Source organism: Odocoileus virginianus, chromosome 24 (genome assembly GCF_023699985.2).
Source record: "Odocoileus virginianus isolate 20LAN1187 ecotype Illinois chromosome 24, Ovbor_1.2, whole genome shotgun sequence".
NCBI lineage: Eukaryota > Metazoa > Chordata > Mammalia > Artiodactyla > Cervidae > Odocoileus > Odocoileus virginianus.
Genome location: NC_069697.1, coordinates 28,619,329 through 28,641,367, shown reverse-complemented (window position 1 = coordinate 28,641,367; position 22,039 = coordinate 28,619,329). Strand labels below are relative to the sequence as shown.

The 22,039-nt window shown below is 57.5% G+C and overlaps 1 protein-coding gene and 2 long non-coding RNA genes across 9 annotated transcripts; 2 read left to right on the top strand and 1 right to left on the bottom strand.

Annotated features, from left to right (window-relative positions):
* Positions 1–315: 315 nt before the first annotated feature.
* On the bottom strand, positions 316–21,201 carry ADCY6 (adenylate cyclase 6). 6 transcript variants are annotated; one of them, XM_070454493.1, is made up of 22 exons: positions 21,123–21,201; positions 14,806–15,664; positions 11,173–11,322; positions 10,659–10,780; positions 10,452–10,563; positions 10,159–10,286; positions 9,500–9,658; positions 9,284–9,425; positions 9,041–9,169; positions 8,744–8,769; positions 8,367–8,514; positions 8,075–8,172; positions 7,816–7,903; positions 7,550–7,666; positions 7,127–7,285; positions 6,680–6,858; positions 5,683–5,718; positions 5,472–5,601; positions 4,895–5,158; positions 3,934–4,138; positions 3,026–3,150; positions 316–2,800 (listed from the first exon to the last, which is right to left on the bottom strand). In XM_070454493.1, the coding sequence occupies exons 2-22, from the start codon at positions 15,661–15,663 to the stop codon at positions 2,675–2,677; spliced, it is 3,501 nt and encodes a 1,166-aa protein (XP_070310594.1). In that variant the 5' UTR covers position 15,664; positions 21,123–21,201; the 3' UTR covers positions 316–2,674. The 6 variants fall into 6 exon arrangements, with proteins under 6 accessions (XP_070310594.1, XP_070310593.1, XP_070310596.1 ...); XM_070454492.1 differs by lacking the exon at positions 21,123–21,201 and adding an exon at positions 20,202–20,370; XM_070454495.1 differs by lacking the exon at positions 21,123–21,201 and adding an exon at positions 19,097–19,848.
* Positions 8,483–10,712, top strand: LOC110133186 (uncharacterized). The gene is made up of 2 exons (XR_002312709.2): positions 8,483–8,567; positions 8,929–10,712. It is a non-coding gene; the product is annotated as an uncharacterized lncRNA (long non-coding RNA).
* Positions 12,538–14,596, top strand: LOC110133185 (uncharacterized). 2 transcript variants are annotated; one of them, XR_002312708.2, is made up of 2 exons: positions 12,538–12,556; positions 13,982–14,596. It is a non-coding gene; the product is annotated as an uncharacterized lncRNA (long non-coding RNA). The 2 variants fall into 2 exon arrangements; XR_011483269.1 differs by lacking the exon at positions 12,538–12,556 and adding an exon at positions 12,942–12,955.
* Positions 21,202–22,039: the final 838 nt, after the last annotated feature.

The window sequence follows — 22,039 nt, the reverse complement described above, 5'->3', positions numbered from 1 at the left end:
AGGGAGTTGGAAATTATTCCCCAATTCCTGTGAGATCAGGACTGTAAGAGATTCCTGAAGGAGTCAGAGCTTGGTGCTTGGTTTGGGAGGGGCCAGGACAGACAACTACAAGGGGTCCTGAGGTCATGCATGGAAGGAGTCAGAGTAACGAATGCTGCTGGGCCTCAGAGAGGTCACGCTCTCTGCAGACACTGCAGCTTCATCTTGGCAGATGAAAGAGGTCTACAGAACCCCCAGCAGGGGCCTGCCCCCTCCACCAGGCTCTGCCACTTCGGACCCAACCCAGGGCCCAGAACAGCTGCAGAGAACAGGGAATTTTACAAAGAGTTTGATTTTTATTGATATTTAAATATATTAAATATTTCATGAAATACAATGATATTCCACCCTCCCCCCGCCCCCGCGCTGGTTACATTATAAAACCAAAGTCCATGGGCCTCCCATCCACTGACTCCCCTACCAACTGGCAAGGGAGGGAGCAATATCAGCCCAGGGGAAATGCATGGCTGGCACTGCAGTGTGGGGAGCCAGGGTGCAGACAGGCCCCTTCCACTGGCAAGAAACACACACAAGTCACTCACTTCTGCTGTAAGTGAAGCGGTCTTCCTCTCTGGTCTCCTTACAGCCTCATCCCCACCCCAGGACCCCATGCAGAACCTTCCTGTCCAGGGCTGTAGCTGAGGGAAGGGGAGTGGACTTCATCTGAACCACCTTAGTCTTTTTTCTTCTCCTGCCTTGGCTAATGAAGTGACTGATGGCCCACTTAGTTGATACATGAAGATCCCCCAGAGCAGTCAATACAAGCCAGAAACAACCTCTGCAAGGAACTAGAGTCAGAAAGGGCGTGAGGAAGGGCAAGTACCACCTGCCCCTTCCAGTCCCCAGAGTCAGTAACTCTGGGACCCTCTCCCCTCTGCCTCTAACACCTCTGAGACAAAGCGATGTTCAAGCAAAACTGTGGCCAATGCCTCAGCTTCAACAGGTGCAGAGAAACCAAGGTACCGACTCATTCAGGCCAGAGGCAAGGCTGCAAGGAAGCAGGTGAAAGGCAGGCGCGGACAGGAAGGGAATCTAAGGCCCAGCCCTCCTAACCCTCCTGCCAGCCCTCGCAGGCTTCATGGGGACTGGGGAGCATGGAGCACGCTGGGCTCAGGCTGCAGAATGGGGATGGCTGAGGTCCGGGTTCCCCTCTCCTTGCCCCTAGTACCAGAATCTGGGTCCTTGGGGGATCCCATGCTACCCCAGTCCCAAGGCTTACCACATCCCAGGATACCACCTGGGGAAATCCAGGGGACTCCCGAGCCTCTGCCCACCAAACCCCAGACGGTTCAAGGTCAAGGGTCATGGGGGCTGCAGCAGGCGCTTGGGTCCCTGCCCGAGCAGAGAGACAGTCGTGCGGCATGTGTGGTCCCCACACGGCAATCAGGGATTCAGCACAGAAGACCTCCTCTCCCCAGCCACCCTCCTCTTGTTACCACACCCCATCCCACTCCTGTGCAAAATGGGCGTCTGTCTCCATCCCTTGAAATCAGACATCCTGCCTTACTCCCAGAAGACAGGCCCACAGGAAAGAGGCAACCCAGGGTGGAGAGTCGAGGAGCAGGAGCGCAAGGACACACAGACCTGGAAAACAGACACACACACACACACGGACCACCGTGCACACACAGTTAACACAGACACACAGGCCCTCCCCAGTGCCAGAGGCCTGGGAGGACAGGTTTAGGATCAGGGTTGTCTTCCTCCAGGCCCTGGCCCTTTTCTATTTGGCAATAGAAGGGGTAGAGATGTTCTGCGTCCCTTTCAGCAGACAGCAAGAGTGCATGGGGGCAGAGCAGCCTGATCTGACCTTTGGAGTCTGGCACTACCCCCATCCCTGGCCGGCCTGCTCTCTTTGGCACCTGCAGGCGAACGTCCACCTTCCAGTCTTCTAACATCCTCATGCACGTGCCTGTTCCCTGGCTGGGTGTTTTCACAGTACCAGTGAGACCAGATGCCCCTCTCCCTGGAGCTGTGCAGGAACTGGGGCTAATCTGAGCTGTCAGAAGTCCCTTTGTTCCCCTTTGGGGACAGATCGTGGGACTAGGATTTGGCAAATGGAAACGTTCCCCTGAAACATGGACAGAGCTGCGTCTCCCGAGCCTCTCCCTCCTTGGCCCTGTGTCCCTGAGGGAGACCCGGCGGGGTGGGGAGGGCCCAGGACCCATGCTGGGGATGCAGGCACAGCAAAGGCAAGCGTGGAACAGGCACTCTTCAAGCCTGCCCCAGTCTTTGTACAAAAGATTCCCAGGAAAAAGGGAAAGGAAGGACCCAGCCCTGAGCCTGCTGCCCAGACAGACAGGGAAAAGGGAGGTGTGAGAAGCTGCCATTTTAATCTCTCAGGCAGGAAGGGTCCCCCGACCTTTGCTGCTGCCCCCTCCCCTGCTCCCAAAAGCTGGAAGAAAGGAGGGAAAGCAGCCCTACCCTAGTTTTAAAAAGTCACTTGCATAATCCTCTTGGTATCCCCTCGTTCACCAGCCTGAGGACGTGGTTGAACACAGCCAGCTGGGGTGTTCCCTTTGTGATCAGCAGGGTCTGGAAGCTCAGCGCCCCCTGCCACAGCTTCCCCCAGAGAGCACAGAATCCACCCAGATGCCCACCTTGGTCCTTTCAGTTGATCTGTAGCTGGGCCCTGCTAACTGCTGGGGCCCCCATTGAGGAAGTAGGTGGTCATCTCCCCCTTGCCCTTCACCTTGACCACCCCTCGACACTCCAGCTGGTAGCCCTTGGCCGCTAGAACCTGGTACAGGTCCGTGGTCACCTGGGGGGGTGGGGTGGGAGGGGAACCTGCTTAGGCCAGGATCCTTCCTGCTGCATTTGCAGGGGCCCAGGGGTTCTCTGGTCATGCTACTATCTCACCCCATAACCTCCTCCACCAAACACAAAATATCTCCGCCCTACCCCAGTCCTGGCTGACTGCAGAGGGGGCCCTGTGGAAGCTCCCCACACCCAGACCCCTCCCAGCTTCCGATTACAACCCCCTTACCTGGATTCGGTCGGGGACCCCAGTGCTGTCCATTCGACTCGAGACATTCACTGTGTTCCCCCAGATGTCATACTGTGGTTTTCGAGCCCCAATGACGCCTGCCACAACTGGGCCCATGTTCAGTCCTAGGGTGGGCAGGGATAAAAGTAAGAAATTGAGAGCAGTGGATGTTTCCCAGTCAGCCCAGGGAGGCATCACCTCCCGGCACCTTTAGAAGGACCCAGAGAAGAAACTGAAAATGGGACAAGTCTCCTGTTTGTAAAGAATGCCAAGGAGCTCCCCTGAGTCAGAAGGGCTATGCCAGAACAGCAGATGCTAATCCACCAAAGGCTCATGCTGTGCCAACCGCTCTGTAAGTATTTTACACTATCTCAGCCTCTCAAATCATCCCCATTTTACAGAAGTTAGGTGACTTGCTAAATAAGCCTATAAGTGGAAGAGTGAGAATTCAAACCAGACATTCTGACTCCAGAACCCATGCTATTAACCACTCCCATCCACCGGCTCATCTGGGAGGAAGTGGCTCTTATCAGACCAGCCACAGATAGGGACGTAGGTACTGGTATCTACATAAACCTGGTCTTGAACCCCAGTTCAGCCATAACTAGTTGTATGACCTTGGCTGAGTTGTTTACCCACTCTGAAAATCCAACTCTTTTTCTGTAAAAGGGGATAATAATGTGAGGACTGATGTGTTAAAAAAAGAAGTCTGAGACAATGCTTAGCACATAGGAGGCCCTTAATAAATGGTATCTATTCTTAACATCAGATGATATAGGAAGTGGGAGAAAAGGAAACCCCCACAGGACTCCTGATGGGGAGTCTGAGACGCCATCCCCAGCCTGCTGCCTCAGCTTCACCCCAGAAAGAGCCCTGGGAAAAATGTGCCATGATCCAGGCCCTCTTACCAATCTTCATCTGGAAATTGTTGAAGGAGTGCTCATTGATGTGCTTCATCTGCTCCATGAGCCGCATGGCATAGTCGGCGAGGGCAGTGATGTGGGAGCGGCCCACCTGGTCATAGGTGCTGGCGTTCAGCCCAGAGGCAGCCATGTAGGTGCTACCAATTGTCTTGATCTTCTCCAGCTGCCGGAAGCGCTCCTCACTGATGATCTGGACAGTACAGAGGACCTGGCTGTCAAGGCAGAAAGGCCAGACCCAGCCCTGCCCCAAGGCTCCTTCCTGGCTATGCTCTGGCCCCCTGCCCCACTTTCCTGTCTCAATACTTCTCTCCAGTAAGTTAGCCCCACTTCCAACTACTGTTCTTGGTGCTGGGCTAGGAACAGGGAAAACGTCTCCCTTACTAGGCAGCCGCCAAAACCCAAGCAGGGACTTGAGCACCCAACTCCAGGTCAACTTCGACAGCTCACTACAGAACCCAGGACCACAGGAGGGATATCAGGCATCAGTGATTCCAACCCTCACCTTTGGGGGAAAAGTCCCATACTGAGGAAGTGCCTTCTCTCCAGACCTGACCTGAATGTTCAGGACGCTTCCTCATATTGTACTTCCATTTTCTCTATTTGGGATCATCTTGATTACTTGGCCTCATGAGGCCGTACTCTATAGATTACCAGCTCCTTCTTCAATGATATCCACTTGCTAACTCTACTGGCCCCTCCACAGATATTCACGTCCTCCTCTGCTCTCCAGTAACAATGATCCTGCCCCACTGGAGCTGACCCTGCTGCCTGTGACACATTCGTATCTGTCCCCAACTTCACTGTGCCTACCTTTACTCCTGCCCTTCACATCTCTGGGTCTCATCAGATGGGCCCCTCCAACTGGGACCTTCTTATCCAAAGTTCTCCCCACTTCTCTGGTCCCCACATCCCCCACCCTCTGCCAGCACCAGCTGAGGACAAGTACCTCATCAAAATCAGCAATGATCTCGTTGAGCAGTCGCAGGCACTCAACACCCTCGTTGTTGGCCTCCAGCTCCACATAGAACTCAGAGAAGTTGGCAATGGAGGCGAACATGACAGCCACACACTCACAGGACTGATAGTAGAGCTCATCGTTCCGGCGCTCCCGGGCCAGGAAGTGGGCGGCCACGTCCTTGGGCAGAATGTTATGTAGCAGCCGCCGGTTGTAGGCCTGGAGCTCTTCCATCTCCTCCTTCTCCCCTGTTGCCTGTGGATACCACACCCATCACCCACTGCCCAACATCCACAAGGCGTGGGTACAGCGGCCAACACCTGGAGAAGGGTATCCGAGGGAACCACGCGGGAGAAGAAAACCAGGGAGAGAGGAGGCCAGAGAACAGGCAAAGGGGCCGAGGAGGCAGGGACAGGATGAGGCGGGGGATGGGGGTGGGCACAGGGAAAGCATGGAGCCAGGTTGGGCTCAGGGCAGGCTGAACCTTGACCAGCCTAAGAAATGCCTGACATGGCCCAGGCTCCGCCCCCAGGAACCACCCACCCACCCCAGAGGCCTGCCCTGTCACCTGCAGCTTCCAGAGGAAGTCCAGGCGGGCAGTGGACTCCACCTGCTGGGCATGCAGGTACAGCGCCAGTGCGAACACCAGTAGAATCACAGGGGTCATGTATTTGAGTGCCACCCTCCCGGCCGCTGGGCTGAGGGAAGCAGAGGCGGGCTCAGTGGCTGAAAGCGGCGTCTGGCAGCCCAGCCCTTTGCTGCCCTGGAGCCTCACTCACCAGTCCAGCCCATCAGAGGTCTCGTTGGAAGAAGCCCTGGCAGGAAGATACAAGAGACAAAGTCATTGGTTCTTCCTGGGTTGCCAGGTCAGAGCATGGAAGAGGAGATAGAAACTGCATTTACTGAGCACTACAGATCAGGGACCAGGCCAAGGCATTTGCTTGTATTAAGAGCAGAGATTCCACTCCTGGCTCCTCTACCCACAATCTATGTGACATGGAACAACTTGTTTAACTATGTAAGACTCAGTTTCCTCATCAATATAAGAGTGATCAGATCTAAACAATGTGAGCAAAAGGCTTAGCACATCCACAGCTATAGAAAGCCCAAGTAGCACAATAAAGACCCAGCACAGTCTAAATTCTTAAAAAATGCTTTTAATTAAAAAAAAGACTTATTTAGCACAGTGCTTGGCATCAGCAAGTCTTTGATAAATGTTAGTTACTATAATCTTTACAACTACCCTGTGATATGGATGGCACTGCCATTTTACAGATGAGGAAACTGAGGCTCAGAGAAGTTAACTTACCGATCTAAGGTCACACAGCTAATAAGTGGCAGAGTAGGGATTCAAACTCAGCAGGCTGCAGAGGCTTTTTCTACCACATCATATGTCTCTGCCACATAAGGTGTGGGCTTTTACAGAGGAAAAGCCAGTGATGTCCCAGGCAGAGCCCTGAGGCAGGAGCCCGGGTTTTGGTTCCTTTCCTAGCCGGCGCACTACCCCAAGCAGCTATGTGACCTACAAGTAGTTAAGAGTGGATATGAAAGCAACATGCAGATGCAAGAGGGAGTTTTTATTTTCAATGTCTAGCCTAAAGACAAAGGGACTTCCCAGCTCTGGGGTTTCCTTGAGGTGACTGCTGGGGGTCATGTGCACCTCCTTTCCCCCCATGTGAGGGGTGAGTGGTAGCATGCCAGGGCACAAAGGGCTCTCAGCGACCCAGAAGGGTCAAGAGGCTCCTGGGGGATTAAAGGGGTTGAGGATAAACTCACAAGCCATGGACGCTCAGCAGGAGGTCATAGTTGTCAAAGATGGTGGCCGGGGGACCGAGCAGAAGCAGCACCAGATAGACGAGCCCCAGGACAAAGATCATGGCCAACTTCCCGATACTACTGATGTGCAGGAAGACAGAGCTGGCCAAGAGACTCAGCAACACATTCCCAATGAAGTACTGCGGAGCGAAGGCAGAGGAAGTCTGGGTGAGGGCAGAGGACAAGGCATGCCGCCGCCTGACCTAAGTCCCCTTCTACAACCTCAAACCCAAGCCTCCTTCACCCTCCACACACCCCTACACCACACCATGCCAGGGCTGCTCCTGGAGCTGGAGACTCTGGTGAGATCCTGGGTCCCCAGTGCCCACCACCAAGCCTGGCACAGAAAGGTCAAGAACTGGTACTGATCAGGACCCCCCCCACCCCGCCTGACCACTGCCTGGACACCTCGGGGAAGCTGCAGGTGGGTGCGGTGCCCTCACACAGGGGAGCATCCAGGCCCAGAGAGTAATTGAGCTGCTGCAGGTGGCAGGCGGTAATGTCAGCAGGGGTTAAATTCAGCATCCGGGCAGCGCAAGTCCGTATGGGGGTGTGGTTACAGGTGAACTGCAAAAACAGGGGGAGGGGAGGTATATATCAGGGTAACTGAGGGAGGGGAAGGGTTACCAGGGCCATGCCCAAGTGCCTTATATGCCAGAGGCCCCAGTTCTCACTGAGGGATAACAAAAGGCAAAGGGAGCAAGCCGGGAGGACAGGGGTTAACCTCGCTCCTGCTTTGAGGAGGAAATGTGTCTCGTTCCTCCTTGTAGCCGTAGCACCCAGAACAGTGCTTGGCACAGAGAAGGAGCAGAATTCTCCCTGGACCTTTACCATGCTGGAAACGGCGGAGGTGAACACAAGCAGGACAGAAAAGATGCCAACTGCGGTGCTGTGTGCCCTCGAGCGGACGATACTGCGAGACACACGTCGCAGGGCCTCAGGGAACAGCTGTCAGGAGGCAGGAGACGGAGACAGCCCACGTCACCCAACAGGTAAGGCCACGCAGGGCCAGGTCCAGTGGCAGAGGCCTGGCCTTCTCCTCCCTCCCCACTCCCGGCCTGGCCTTCCCAACCAGCCCCGGAAGGTCCCCCACGTACAGAGCCACAGGAGTACACAGCACAGGTCAGCACGGTGACCAGTAACAGCACGAAGATACCAGCGTGGATCCCAAGCATCAGGGCTGAGCTGGGCGAGAGAGGGCCAGGGAAGATGTTACTTGGCAGATATGGGGGTCCTTTCCCATGCCCTGGGCAGGCAGGGGGCAGGCCCCAGGACTGTGTGCTTGTGAGGATGTTTAAGAAGGGTCCGGGAAGTAGGGGAGGGAAGAGAAGCCCAGCAAGGAGGGGCAGAGCTTACCGTGGGAAGACTAGGAGCTGGATGAAGCAGATGAAACAGAAGACCAGCAGGGCACAGGCCACGTAGGCTCCAAAGCGGGGGTCCACCTTGCGTGAGTACTGAGGGACAGGAGACTGAGCTGGGCGCTGCCACTGCCCTCGGAAGGCGGGGTGTTGCCAGTCGGCCCAGCTGAGATGCATCCCCACAGTGCCCTGTGGTCACGCCCGACTCCCCAGAAACCTCTCCTGTTCCCTCACTTGTGCTCAGACCGCCCTGCCGGGACCTCCTCCTCCTGCCCTTGCATCCCCCAAACCTTCTTTTCAAGATCCTCTCTCTGGAAGGTGAGCAGGAACCGGCGCACGTGGTCCTTGCGCAGCTGATCGATGCTGCGGGCATCAATGGCCCGGCCCAGGAACTCGTCCACCTCATCCTCAGGGTTCAGGGCATCCTGAGCACCCCGGCTGAGGGCAGAGGACATGGCTTCACCAGGTGCCTAACCACGGCCACGTGACAGGTGATGAGAGGGAAGGGGCATGGGCAGCACTCAGAGGAGTGTGAGCGGGGCAGGTGGCACCTGCTCCCACATGACACATCTGAAGTCCAGGGAAGAGGGGGATCTCAGCTCCCCACCACCTCACCCCAGGGTGCAAGTGCCTTCACCCACCCGCCCTCCTCAACAGTCTGACTTACTTGTCTTTGCTGGAATCATCAATGCCCTGGAGAAAGGGACAGAGTGTGAGTGAGGTGATGGGCAGGCCACCTTCACCTCTACAGTCCCTTCCCCACCCCCAACACTGTGCTGAGGGCTTTCCCCATAGACTCTAGGGAGCCTGGGACCCCTGGGATGAAATCAGCCCTCCCATTCCCAATTCCAGAAACTACAGAGACAATAGCCTCAACAAGAGAGGCAGAAGAGGGCAGGGGGATACTGAGTGTTGAGGGAAACAAGAAACCAAGGCCCGGGTCCAGGTGCGGTGGGACCCTCACCATCTGGCGGAAAGCCTTGGAGTCCTTGGTCCGGGAGAAGGCACGGTCAGGTACCCAGCGTGGCATCAGCCCCTCCATGGAGTTGGCGCGCGCCCGCTGCAGCTTGGCCAGCATGGCCTTCTCCTCTTTCTGTGTGGACAGCACAGGTACAGGCTGGGAAGAAGTGCCCAAAGAAGGCCTCTGCTTGCTCCCTCCATCTGCCCCTCTCCCCAGCTGCCTTGCCTTCCCCAACCCGACCCTGACCCGTTTCTGGCTGGCTCCCAGGATGAGGAAAGTCTCAATGTGCTGCTCCTTGAGGTAGGCGTTGCGCTCCCCGCCGCGGCCCGGCTCCACCTCATAGTCCCCATTCAGGTACTGCAGCGTGGCCCGGGTGATGTGGATGCGGCTGCGTGGGACAGGCGGGTGAGACCCTGGCTTACCCGATGGCTCCCACCCCTGAGCCCCTGGACCCGCACTCACCCGGCCCGGCCCCCAGCCTCCATGTGGTTGGCCAGAGTCACGTCATTGGACCACACATCAAACTGCCACTTCCGCAAGCCAAGGACGCCGCAGTGCACACGCCCGCTGTGGATGCCCACGCGCATGTTCACGTTCACACCTGTCACCTCGCGCACCAGCCTGGGAGGAGGTGGCCTGGCTCAGCTCTTGGTAGTCCTCCCCACCCCTAGCCCAGAGCCCAGGCCTTGAGCTCGCCTTGGAGCCAAGTGGGCAAGGACAGACCCAGCCACAGGGCACACGGCACACCCTCGGCGGGACACAGGTAGGAGGCTGCAGAGGGCTCAGGGACACATGTGTGGGAACCCTGCTCGCCAGCAGGGGTCCAGCTGCATCCTATGGGACTGGGGGAGGAGATGAGGCATCACCACCCTCCCAGCAGGCCGACAACTGGCATTCTCTCCAGCGTAAATCCCCCCTCACCCTGACTCCCCCTGCCCCATCCCAGCCACTGGAGTCTAAGGTGCCCATGGATCTTCACATGGGCTGAAGCCTTTCCCCTCCCCAGGCATGGATCTCCAAGACAGAGAGACAGCCAAGACTGAGGAAAGGTCCTAAGGACACATCGAAGGGGAAGGGCAGGCGGGGCCCCCTCAGTCCCAGGAAGCCTGGGAGGTGCTCACGAGATAGCCTCGATCATGTCCACCCCCATCTCCACGCAGCAGTGGGCATGGTCTGCCCGGGCCTCTGGCAGCCCTGACACGCAGTAGTAACAGTCCCCTAAGATCTTGATCCTCAGGCAGTGATTTTCCTGCAGCAGAAAGAGTTGGGGGAGAGTCACCTTTACTCTCGTACCACCCGGCCCACCTAGCCCACTACTCTCACTGCAGACTCCAACAGGCTCTCACCCCAAGCTGCTGCCAGAGAGGTGTGCCCTCACCCAGTCGGCCCTGCCCCCTAGCCCCAGCACCCTCACCGCAGCCAGCTTGTCAAACCGGGCAAAGAGCTCGTTCAGGGTCATGACCAGCTCCTGCGCTGTGCACTGGGACGCCAGACTGGTGAAGCCTTCAATGTCCGCAAACAGGATGCTGTGGAAGATGGCAGGAGATGGAAGGATGGTGTGGCCCTCAGAGACTCACAGACCTCCCCACCTCTCCCAGTATCCTCCCCACCCCAACCCTACCTGACATTGTCGTGCTTCTGGATGTAGATCTTATGAAACATCATGTCTTCTTTCTTTGTGTTGATGTCTTCTTTCATCTCCATGGCAACGTGCTGGGGCAACACAGACAGCAGCAGCCGCTCCTAGACCAGTGGTTTCAACAGGGCACCACTATCTTCCTGGCCTCACGCTTTAATCCCTCCTGGTCCCTCCACATCCCTGGAACCCTCCCTGACCTCTCTGGAGACCTGAGCTTCCCTCCTGGACCGTAGCCTGACCCTCCTCCGATAGAGCCCTCAGCAGACACACACCCCAGTCTTCTCTGACTACACCCCATTCAGCCCCTCAGGTGCATTCCATCTATTCCCTCCCCTCCTCTGACAGGCCACCAAGTCCAAAGTCAGAGAGCCTCTGTGATGCACAGTCAGGGGGAACCATTCACTACTCCATCGAGTTGCACAAGTTGGCAGATCCAACCTGCAAGCTATTGGCAGGTGGAGCGGGGGAAGGCCGTGATCTGGAAGAGCAGCCCCACCTGCTGCCGGTTCTCATGCTGCAGGTGCAGCCGGGCCTGGATGTAACCGCGGGTCTCTTGAAAGGCCTGGCGCTGAGACACCTCAGCCGGATAGTGAGTGCAGATGCCAATGACATTGGTGCAGAGGAACAGCAACATGTTGGCACCAAGCTGCAGAGGGGTGGCAGAGGCAAACGGTGACCACCCCCAACACACACTGCCGCAACTAGCTAGGCTCTTGGTAGAAGGACTGTTTGGGGGAGGAAGCCAGGAGCCTGTGCCCTGTCTTTCCCAAGCCCAGCCCCACCCCTGCAGTCCAGCTCCCCATTCCCCATAGGGGTCCAGCTCCCTGCCTGGCTCACCCCTGGTGAGAAATGTGATCTTCTCACAACTCCTGGGAGTGGACGCACCAGCCAGGGCCAGGTAGGTCACGGGCCTGCCCCAGCACACTCTGACTCCCTGCCACACAAACACCCCAAACAAAAGACACATGCTGCTGCTCCAGCATGTGGTTCTCCTCACAGGACGACACCCAGGAGACCTGAGCGCCAAACCTCCCTGTGCGTGCCTAGGATAAGTCCCCTCATCTCTCTGGGCCTGTCTGCTTGTCTGGAACCTGGAGAGGGACAGTGAGATCTCCAAGGTTCCTCCCTACCCTGACATAAATTAATACGATAATAATGACTACTATTATCATTACTGGAGCTAATTTGTTGGCTATTTACAACGTGCTTGGATTCTATAGGTGTGCTCTATACATTAACGAATGCATTTCTTACAACTCTATGAGATGGGGAGCATAATCTCATTTTAAAGGTGAGGGACTCCGGTGCACAGAAATTATATAAGCTGCCCAGGATCTCACCGCTGGTAGTAGCTGGTGTGAGACTCAAGTACAGGACAGTCAGACTCCAGGCTGTGTCCTAATCTACCGTGTACTACAGCCTACGTTCCCAGGACTCCAACTCACTCCACTCACCAATGCTCTTGAGGCCCACCTCAGAACCCAGGCTTGGGAGTCATCGATTCCACTGACACGAAGAACACTTCTGAAGTGGGATGGGGTGCCACCACGCCTGGCCACCCCCAACACTTGGTCCAGCCAGGTCCCTACACCCTAGGACCCCAACCCAAAGGTATTCCATCCTCAGTCAGCAGCAGCAACAGTAACTGGAGAGCGAGTCTAAGGGAAGCTGGCCTCGGTGATTCTGGAACTTCAGGGGTTAACCTGGCACTTGTGGCTCCACCCCAGAGTTGGCTGGGGCAGGGCTCTGGTTTTGGGAGAAGGGAGGGCAAGAGCAGCAACTGGAAACCAGGAGTTCTGGGCTCTGCCCAGAACCAGGACTCATCCTGCAAAATTGGGCCTGTCACTCAGTCTCTGGGACCTCGGCTTCTTGTTCCTTGGGTAAGACGGAGGGTGGGCCGGCTAACCCCCTGCCATTCCCAGCTCCCGCCCTCTAGGATTGGTCTCCCAGCTTCCCTTCTCTGTGCAGCTCACAAGACCCCCCCTTCCCAGCAGCAGGGGTGAAGAAGGGGGGCACACTATCTCCCTCGAGGGTTTCTAAGAATAGCCCCCAGTGGGGGAGAAGAAAAGGGGGGGCAAACCAGGCAACTTCCCTTCCTGGCCCCAGGAGCCCAAGAGGAAAATGTGAGTCATGGTGGAGGGAAGGGGAAGGGGGACAAGAGACTGAAATAGATCTGTACACAGACCCCGATCCGACTGTGAGAAAAAATGGCTGCCAGGGAGGTGTAGGACATGCCAGGCTGGACTGGGTCACCGGGTGAAACGGCTCAGTGTGTCTGGGTGAGTGGGTCAGAGGACGATCAAAGGTCTGGATCTGGGAAGGGGCTGTCCAAGGACCACAGAAAGGAGGCCAGAGTCCCACCCAGAAACCTGAGAGCCAACTGGGTGCAGGGAATCCTCAGTTCAGAGAAGGGGTATGGGGCTGCCCTGGCCCCAAGGACTGGCAGCTTTCTCCACTCGCCCCAGGAACATGCCCACTGAGCCCTACTGCTTGGGCACCCTGGAGAGGCGGGAGACTGGCACAGTCCTGGCCTCCAAGGACCTGTGCCTCCCTAGTCAGGCCCTGGGCTTGGCTCTGGGCACCAGGCCAGCAGAAACCAGGGAAGAGCCACCCATCTACCCCAGAAAGGATGGGGGGGTGGGCGGTCCCACCTCCAGGCTCCTCCTTCCCCAAGAGGGCAGTCCAACTCCAATGCCCAGTGTGACAGCTCCCCTGGAGAGAGATGGGGGGCTAGCAATGGCAGAAGGACCCTGGCCCTTTAAGAGATTTGACAGCACCCTGCGGGTATGTGCTTCACAAACAAACTGGCTATAAGGTTACTCTTAAAAAGGTACATTCTGTTCCACAGGCGAGGCAGGGAAGGGCATCATGCCAGAGCACCCAGCTTCTCACCCTGGGAGCCCCAGGCAACTTCCTCTTTGTGGGTAGGGCTGGGTGGGCTACAGGCCACAAGCTCTGGGCAAGGTAGAGCAAGAAAGCGGACAGCACCATCTACACCAGGGGCCAATGGAGGGATCACAAGGAGGGTCGGGGAGCTGTATCTACCGCAGCCCCAAAGGCTCAGCTGGGCAAAAGGCCCCTGTGCCTGGTCAGGGGGCGACATGAGACAGCCAACTCCACTGGCTCACGTCTCTCTGCAACGGACGTCCCGGAAGCCCCTTCGCTGGGTCCCATCCCCTCCAGCCTCCCCACACCTCGCTGCAAGTGAGAGCACCACCCTGTGGGGCTCTGCTCCGCGCTGGCAGAGGGCAGGGCCCAGACAGCAGCATCAGGAGGCAGACACCATCTGTATCTCCTCTTTACAGAATGGGAACCTAAGACCGGGAGAGGCAAGATGTGCTGTCTGCGCGCTCACAGAGAGGATTTCAGCCCCTTGGACAACCAGGTCTGCCCGCAGCCAAGCTCTTACGATAGCCTCACCTCACATACCACTCAGAACCCAGAAGCAGAAGCCCACAGGGGCAGAGAGCCTCAAGGCAGTTTCCAGAGCCCTGGTGCTCAACGGGAAGAAGGCGAGATGAGGTCGGAGCCTAATGCCCCTCTTGTCCACAGTCCCATCCCAAACTATTCCCAGCCCAGGAGAGAAGAGACCATCCATCACCTCCCCTGTCCTCTGGGAGCTGGCCTCGGTCCAGGAGACAGGTGATTCCTCCCTTGCCAACTCCATCGAGAACCTACTTTATCCCCCCACATCACCACTGAGAGCTGCCTAGAAGAAAGGCACCAAGCCTGGAATCTCCGGTTGGGGTCAGGGGTCAGGGGTCAGGGTAGAATATAGCCTCCCCTGCCCCTCTCAGCCTTGCCCCCACCCAGGGGCTAAACATCACCTGCCCTCCTCCAGCCCTACACTGTGTCTCTACAGATTATACTGTTTCAAGAGCCTCAGACTAAAGAGCTGCGGACAGTGGCCCACGGGAACAGAGCACAGGGTCTGCAGCCTTCCTTCCCCTCCTCAGGGCCTTCTGCCCCAGATCCCAGATGGAGACTGACCCCTGAAACCAGGCCTCCCAACCCCTGCCCCCCTTCTCCCTCACCCAGTGTCCATCCAGGACTCATCCGCCCCCCTCATCACCAGACCCCTTCTCATTCCTGGCCTGATGCCCCAAGGCCTACCTCCCCGACCACCCACCTGCTTCCAGAGGAAGGCATCACCACGGTTGAGCTGCCAGGCCAAGATCAAGTGCAGGGTGGAGAGGCCCAGGCCGCTGAAGACAGCGGCCCGCATGCGGATGGGGAGGAGTGTGTAGGTGATGTAGACAAAGAACACAGGGCACCAGAGGCCTGCAGACGGGCTGTGCGGGTTGGCTGCCAGGGCGCCCCCGACCTGCACGGCCGCCAGGATGCCCAGCACCACATAGCTCACCACCCACATGGCGTCCTGGCGGAAGCTGTGGCGGTTGCACACCACCATGAGTGCCACGAAGAGGGTGGCGGCGCAGGCCAGCAGGGCCACATAGGCGGGCTGAGGGTGGGCGGGCGCTGCGTGGAAGGCCAGCAGCACGGCCGTGAGCAGCACGAGCACCGCCATGAGCAGCGTCAGGCTGCTCTGGTTCATCTGGAAGAAGTACCGCTGGTACAGGCGTTCCAGTTTGGCCGAGCGGAACTGCTTCGACCTGAACACCTGCACCAGCTGGCGCCAGCAGGCTCTCCTGCTCCTGGTGGCCACGCTGGGGGCCGCCTCAGCTGCCCTGACGGCCATGGCCCCCTCAGGGTCCTCGAAGCCCAGGGCCACCGCCCGCAGCCCCAGCTCCGGGCCCTTGCCTGGGCCCCCCCTCCGGATGAAGGCCTCATCCTGCCAGGGGCACCGAGGGGCAGTGGCGGGGGTTGGGCTGGGTGGCTGCGCACCCTGGAGGCAGCTCATGTAGCGGGGTGTGCAGAAGCCACTGGTGCGGGTCCCGCGGCGCGGCCGCTGCTGCCCATTGCGTTCCCCCCAGGCTGTTTTCCGTTCATCCACTTTGGGGACCAAGAGGCCGCTAAACCACGACATCCTGCGGGGAGGAAAGGAATGAGACGGTGTCAATACCCCCATCACGGGCCGCCACCACCAGCAGCTCTGAGCACTTCTGCTGCCACGCTGAGCGCTTCGGGCACATCCTCCTCCTAAAATGACTCTGAGGAAGACCAGGGTAGCCCTAGTCAACAGGTGAGGAAGGGTGGGGTCACCTGCCCAAGGTCAAGCAGCCACACAAGTGTAAGAGCTGAGATTCTAACCCAGATCGGTCTGACTCCAAAGCAGTTCACTTAAACATCCACCTCTTCCCTACAAGGCACTGATCTGGTGGTCACAGACTCGAGTGCCTGTCAATGAGAAAAGTCACCTGGCTCAGGAGAGTGGGGGCACACCCCAGACAGGGGCGAGCACCACCCCGCACTGGTGGACTGGTGCCACCGGTGTCCCAGTGGAATCTCATCTGATTTTTCAACAGAAGCTTTTAAAAAAAGAGTAGACTTTAACACGACATCTCCTGGTTTTACATGTTGGCAAGGGACTTCCCTGGTGGATCAGTGGTTAAGACTCCACTCTCCCAAAGCGGGGGGCCCAGGAGTCATCCCTGGTCAGGGAACCAGATCCCACATGCCGTGTGGTGCGGTCAAAAGATTAAAAAAGAAAAATTAAATTTTGGCAAGTAACCAACATTTCTCAATACTGCAAGCCAAATAAATCACATCTATGGAATGAATTCAGCCTGTGAGCTGCCAACTGGTGACCTCTGTACAAGCGGGGATCTTGCACCCGTGCGCGCGCGCACACACACCGCGCACTTCACCAAGTGAAAGTCACTCTCCCCCAGGTTCCAGCTTAAACGTAACTTCCTCAGGAAGGTGTCCCAGGCCCCCACCCAGACTAGGTTTGGTCCCTTATTCACTCTCCACGCATTCCCTCCGTAGTACTGGTCACAACTGAAACTAAATCACCCCTTGGAAAAGACCCTGATGCTGGGAAAGACTGAGGGCAGGAGGAGAAAGGGGCCACAGAAAACAAGATGGTTGGATGGCATCACTGACCCAGTGGACATGAGTTTAAGCAAACTCCAGGAGATGATGAAGGACAGGGAAGCCTGATGTGCTGCAGTGCTTGGGGTCACAGAGTATCAGGCAAGACTTAGAGGCTAAACAGCAACCACAGCACCCCTTGTTTATTGTGTGACTCTGCCCCCAGACTATGAATGTTATGAAAGGAGGGATGATACCTAGTTTGTTCAGCACTTTATCCCCACCCCCAAGTACCCCGAGCATTGAGCCTGGCTCATAGTAGGTACTCAACCAATTTATATGTTGAAAAGATAGGAAAAAAGCAAGCTCAAGGGACTAGTTCAAGAGACGCTAACGTGAAATAATAACTAACAGCGATAATCCTATGATTCTCCATCTCTCTTATTGTACTCTGGTTCACTTAGCCACTTTGCTGTTCCCCAACACACCATGCACAAGCCAGCCTGGGACCTTGGTGCTTGCTGTCCCCTTTGCCTAGAACAAGGGCTCCTCCAGGTCACAGCTCAAACACCCCCTTATCAGTCAGCTTTCCCTAACCACTCTATTAAAATAGCAACCCCCTTTCCTGGCGCTCCCTATCTCTCTTCCGAGCTTTATGCTTTATTTTTCTCCACCACTCTTATCGGCAACTGCCATTTTATATATTTTTCTTATTTGTTCATTGTCTGTCTCTCCTAACTGGAATGCCAACTTCATGAGGGCAAGGATTTGGGCTGGTTCTGCTCACTGCCACATCTGCAACACCTAGAAGGGTCTAAATGAATGTTCACTGAGTGGACAGGTGGGTTGGGGGATGGATGGATAGATAATATTTCCACGCACTTTCCCTCTGCTTTGAATGATTATCTGATCATCACCAAAACCCTGTGAGGCTGGTCCTGTGGCCACCCAGTGCACGGGACAGATTTGACAGCCAAACAAAACAGAATGAAACCGAGGTCCACTGGAGTCTTACACGGCCAGCCCAAGCTCAAGGGATCACGAGGAATCAAGTCAGCCCCAGATCTCACGTCTCCGGGAGGAAAATGTCTTGACCTGGGGCGGGAGGACTCCCTGACAACACCCTGGACGTGTTTCCAGCTGAGCGCAGCTCAGGAGAAGGTGAGGGTGAGAGCCCCGCCACCATGGACACCTGTGTCCCCTCCAGGGCTCCATTCTTCCATGCCACGGGGCACCCTGAGAGGCTCCCCGAGAGGCTCCCCACACAACCCTGCAGAGCTAGCAGCACTGACATTTGTACTCACGAGAGGAGTACCCAGCACTTGCCCAGGTAGCCACAGAAGCAGTGTTTCAAGCTGCCACCCAGGGGCCCACGGGGCAGAAGGCAGTCTGGGGACCTCTCTGCACACGGGAAACCCCCATTCCCAAGCACACTCCACCACGTTCCCTCGGTGTCCTTCGACCCCTTAACATCACCAACTGCACCATCTGGAGAAACAGATCAAAAACCCAAGACTTCTGGTCAGGCTGGTGTTTGGAAAAGGTCACCGAAGAAAGCCTGGCTCTTCAAAACAGTTCCCTGGAAACGGGGTCTTGGGAATGAGACTAGGCTTCAGACCTTACTGTGATTATTTGCTAGCTTCACAGCCTCAGACAAAGTTACATCACCTCCCTATGTCACTTTCTTCATCTGTAAAATGGGAATAAGAAGAGTTGCAAGGGAAGAATAGAACAGCCCCTGCCACGCACGTAGTACACACTTAGTAAACATGAGCTCTTCTCCCCGCCTTCCACCACTTTGAACCTAAAAGCCTGTCAATGTCCAAGAGATGGAAAGAGAGGAAAAGTCATGAGCAAAACCCCACGCATGCCAGCCAGTCACGCGTCACTATGTCCTCAACTGTCAGTCTCCAGAGCTGCATGAGACACAGCCCAGAGCAAGCAGGTTGCCCACTCCCCGTGATATTTTGCTTAAGCCTCCTCACCCTCACCCATCCCCTGACCTGTCCTTACCACCACCCTCCCCACCACGGCCAGACCTCCGTTCCCAAAGGACCCGTTTCTGGCCATGTTCCCAGCCCCCTGGAAGCACATCCTAGCATGTGGCTTGTACTCACAGAGGAAGGCACAGACATTGTCCAGCAGAATGCATGACCCTCCCAAGAACGCTCTGACCCCACAAGCGGATAGCTTCAGAGATCTGTAATTGTCCAACCAACTGCAACCATCCCACCCTGGGCTCCACTCCAGGCGCTGCCCAACTTGGGAGAACTCACTCCTGGCACCCCACGCCAGGCTGGTACGGCAGGGAACAGGGCAGAGTACTGTTCAAAGCCACAAAACTTCCCTATATGGGCCCCTACCCCTACATGTCCAGGAACCCAACCCTGTGAACCACAGACCACCCGCTCCTCCCCAGATGCAGGCTCCTGAGCCTGTGCCCCGGACCCTTCCTCCCCAGGCTCCTAGCCTCTTTGCTCTCTCACCGATCTTCTGCTCCAGTGCAGACCCAGGCACCTCTGGCTCCATCTGGGAGCTGTGTCCATGCAGCCTGGCAGACCCAGGCCCAGGGCCCCTGATCCCAAATCTGGATCCTCCGGTGGGTCTGCGACTTGGAGCATGAAGCAGGCCAGGCCCCAGCCCCAAGGATGGCTGTACTTGCTGTTTCTCCCTACACCCTTCGCTCTACACCCTCTTCCTGGCCGGCTCCTGTCCCCATGACCCCTCTGCCCCTGCCCTCCTTGGCAAAAGGGGGCTCCGGGGTGGGGACTTTAAAAGGACTTCAGAAAGCTCATGGCAGAAGGCGCTGCCCAGGCCGGGCACTTCAGTGCCAACACCACCCATGAGGCTGGGACGTGGGCCTCAATTCCAAGCCTATCCAGATGTGGATGAGCCCTGCCAGGGCCTGTATCAGGAGGTCCGGCGACCCTTCCCCTCCCTCCCCCAGCCCCTGGTCTCCCGGCACTGAGCTTCGTCCTCCGCCACAGCCAGAAAACCCCCCATCAGGGTCCTCCAGTCACAAGGCACTCGGGTCAAGGGAGGCTGGGGGAAGAGAGTCCACCGCCTGACTCCTGATTCGAGGTTTTCAGTCTGGCCCCAGAGCTGTTCTGAATAAATTCTGCCCTAACAGCCGGCCAGCACACCAACCCTTTCTGTTCCCAAGGTCTGGGGTGAGGGGGGTGATTGCAGGCAGAGGGCACCCCTCCCTCCCTTCTTCCCCAAGCACAACCACACTCTACCTCAAACTCGGAGACGCACCCACAGCCCGGCTGCAAAAACCTCAGGGCAGCCCCTCCCCCCCGTACATGCCTCTCCCCATCTTCCCCGCCGGCCGGGAACTCGCTCCCGGTGGAGAAAGAGAAGCGCCCGGCGAGGGGTAAGGGTGGGAGCCTGCAGCCCGGGACCTGAGTCCACCGTCCCCCATCCATCCCCTCCCGGACTTCCCCTCCGCCAGTCCCGACGGCCGGGGCTCCCAGCTCCTGCGCGACCACAGAACTCTCGGGGGGCCGCGCGGGAGTCAGCCCGCCGCCGCGCCGAGACCCGAGCTCAGGGCGCCGCCGCCTCCCGCGACGCTCCTCCGCGCGGTCTCACCTGCCGGCCGGGGTCGGCGCCTCCCCGGGGCCTCCGCCCCGCCGTCCCCGCGGGCTCCGGCCGGCCGGCCGGCAGTCCCGCGGTCCCGCTCGGCGCCCGTGCGTCCCGGCCGTGCCGCCCGCCGTCCGCAGTCCGCCGGGCCCGCGCCCCCTCCCTTGTTGTCCAGCGCAGCCGCCCTCTACCCCGGATCCAGAAGTCCCCTCCCCGCCGGCTCCCGGACTCCCCGCCTTAAAGGCACAAGCTCCTTTTGTCTGGGCACCCCCTCCCCCCCACCACCACCCCGGACGCCTGGCCGAGCGGCCCGACTCCCTTCGGAGGAACGGGGTAGGGGCGAGCGAGACCAAAGAAGAATGGAAACCCTCCCTCCGCACGCCCCCTCCTCTCCTCCGGCCGCTCCCTCCCCCAGTCTTGGGAAAACAGGCGGCTACTGTTCTGGGATCAAGACCCCGGGGAGGAGCCGGCCGGCCGGCCTTCTCCCCACTTCCCTCCACCCCCGGGCTGCCTCTTCTAGCATTCTCTTCCCACCCTCACTCCCGGGGTCCCCCCCACGCGCAGGGGAAACCCACTCTCTGGCAGCGATTACCCGACCCCTCTCCCGCCCTCGCCCCGCGCCCAAAGGGTCAGCTGCCTTCCTGTCGGGGTACCCTGGGACTGAACGGGTGCCCAGCACCCACTCCTCACCCCTCCTCCCTACCCCAGCCTCCACCCCGCCATTCCCGCCCCGCCTGCCACGGCTCTGCTCGCTCCCGAGGGAACTCGGTTTAATAATTAATAAAGATTTCATTCCACAAGGCGCCAGGTGTGTGCGGCCTGCTTCCCCACACACCACTTTTTTCCTCTTCCTCCTCCCTCCGGAGCATTGGCCCCACGTGAATCTCCTGCACCCAGAGCCCCAGGGGGACTGAGGGAAGGGGCACTCACCACGTGGCCCCACTCTCCCTGGGAAGCCGCTCTCCAGGACCTGCCCATATGTAGACACACGCACACACCTGCACCTTTCACACACACACACACTTTTTACCCAAAGGGTTGTGCTTCTCTGTGGAGTGGGGGTGGGGGTGGAGAGAGGGTGCATTGCTAAGGTACTGAGAAATTGTTTGGGACTCATTTATTTCCCACGTTTTCAAGCCCGGAGCTGCAGCCCAAGTAACCTGGGTGATGGGAAAACCACGTGGAAACCGCTTTAACCCTTTGAGGGTTAGAAAGACGGTGTCGCCGGAAAGAAGAGGGTGGGTGAACTCACCCAGGATGTAGGTGATTCTGACTTTTAGAGGAGGTGCCAGTCCACCCGAGCTAGGGAGAGGGCGGCTTGTCAGCCTTCCCCTGGAGCGGCTCGCAGGGTCCTCAACCAGACCCGTAGTTCCTCCTTCCTTTGGCAGCGCCTTCCCCACCCGAGGTCCCAGCCTAGATATCTGATGCTGCTCTTCAGACCCAGTCCTCCCGCCCTCCTTTGCACTGTGCTTCAGGACGCAGCTCTTGTCCTTGCCAAACTCCTACTAGGATTCCACTGGGGAAGAATTAAGAAAATCCCTTTCAGGGGGCTTCCCTGACGGTCCTGTGGATGAGACTCCGCGCTCCCAAACTGCAGGCGGCCTGGGTTCCACCCTGGTCAGCAAACTAGATCATGCCACAACTAAGACCTGGTGCAACCAAATAAATATTTTTTAAAAAAGAAGAAAAGCCTCTTTCAGTCACTTATCAGGCGTATATAATTGCAAACTCTTCATCTGGGGTTAATCATCACTTACTCTCTTGGTGCCTCATCTATGAAATAGAGATAAAACTATCTGTCTTGTCTTTTCTTACAGAATTTTCAGGATAAGCTAGAAAAATGTTGG

What these genes read in the sequence shown, in the direction of transcription:
- ADCY6 (XM_070454491.1), bottom strand. Translation starts at nt 15,705, where the DNA reads ATGGGGGTATTGACACCGTCTCATTCCTTTCCTCCCCGCAGGATGTCG. An exon ending in ATGCCTTCCTCTGGAAGCAG is followed by an intron (nt 11,323 to 14,805) that starts GTGGGTGGTCGG and finishes ACCCCTCTGCAG; the next exon opens with CTTGGTGCCAACATGTTGCT. An exon ending in CCAAGGCTTTCCGCCAGATG is followed by an intron (nt 8,770 to 9,040) that starts GTGAGGGTCCCA and finishes CCCTTTCTCCAG; the next exon opens with GGCATTGATGATTCCAGCAA.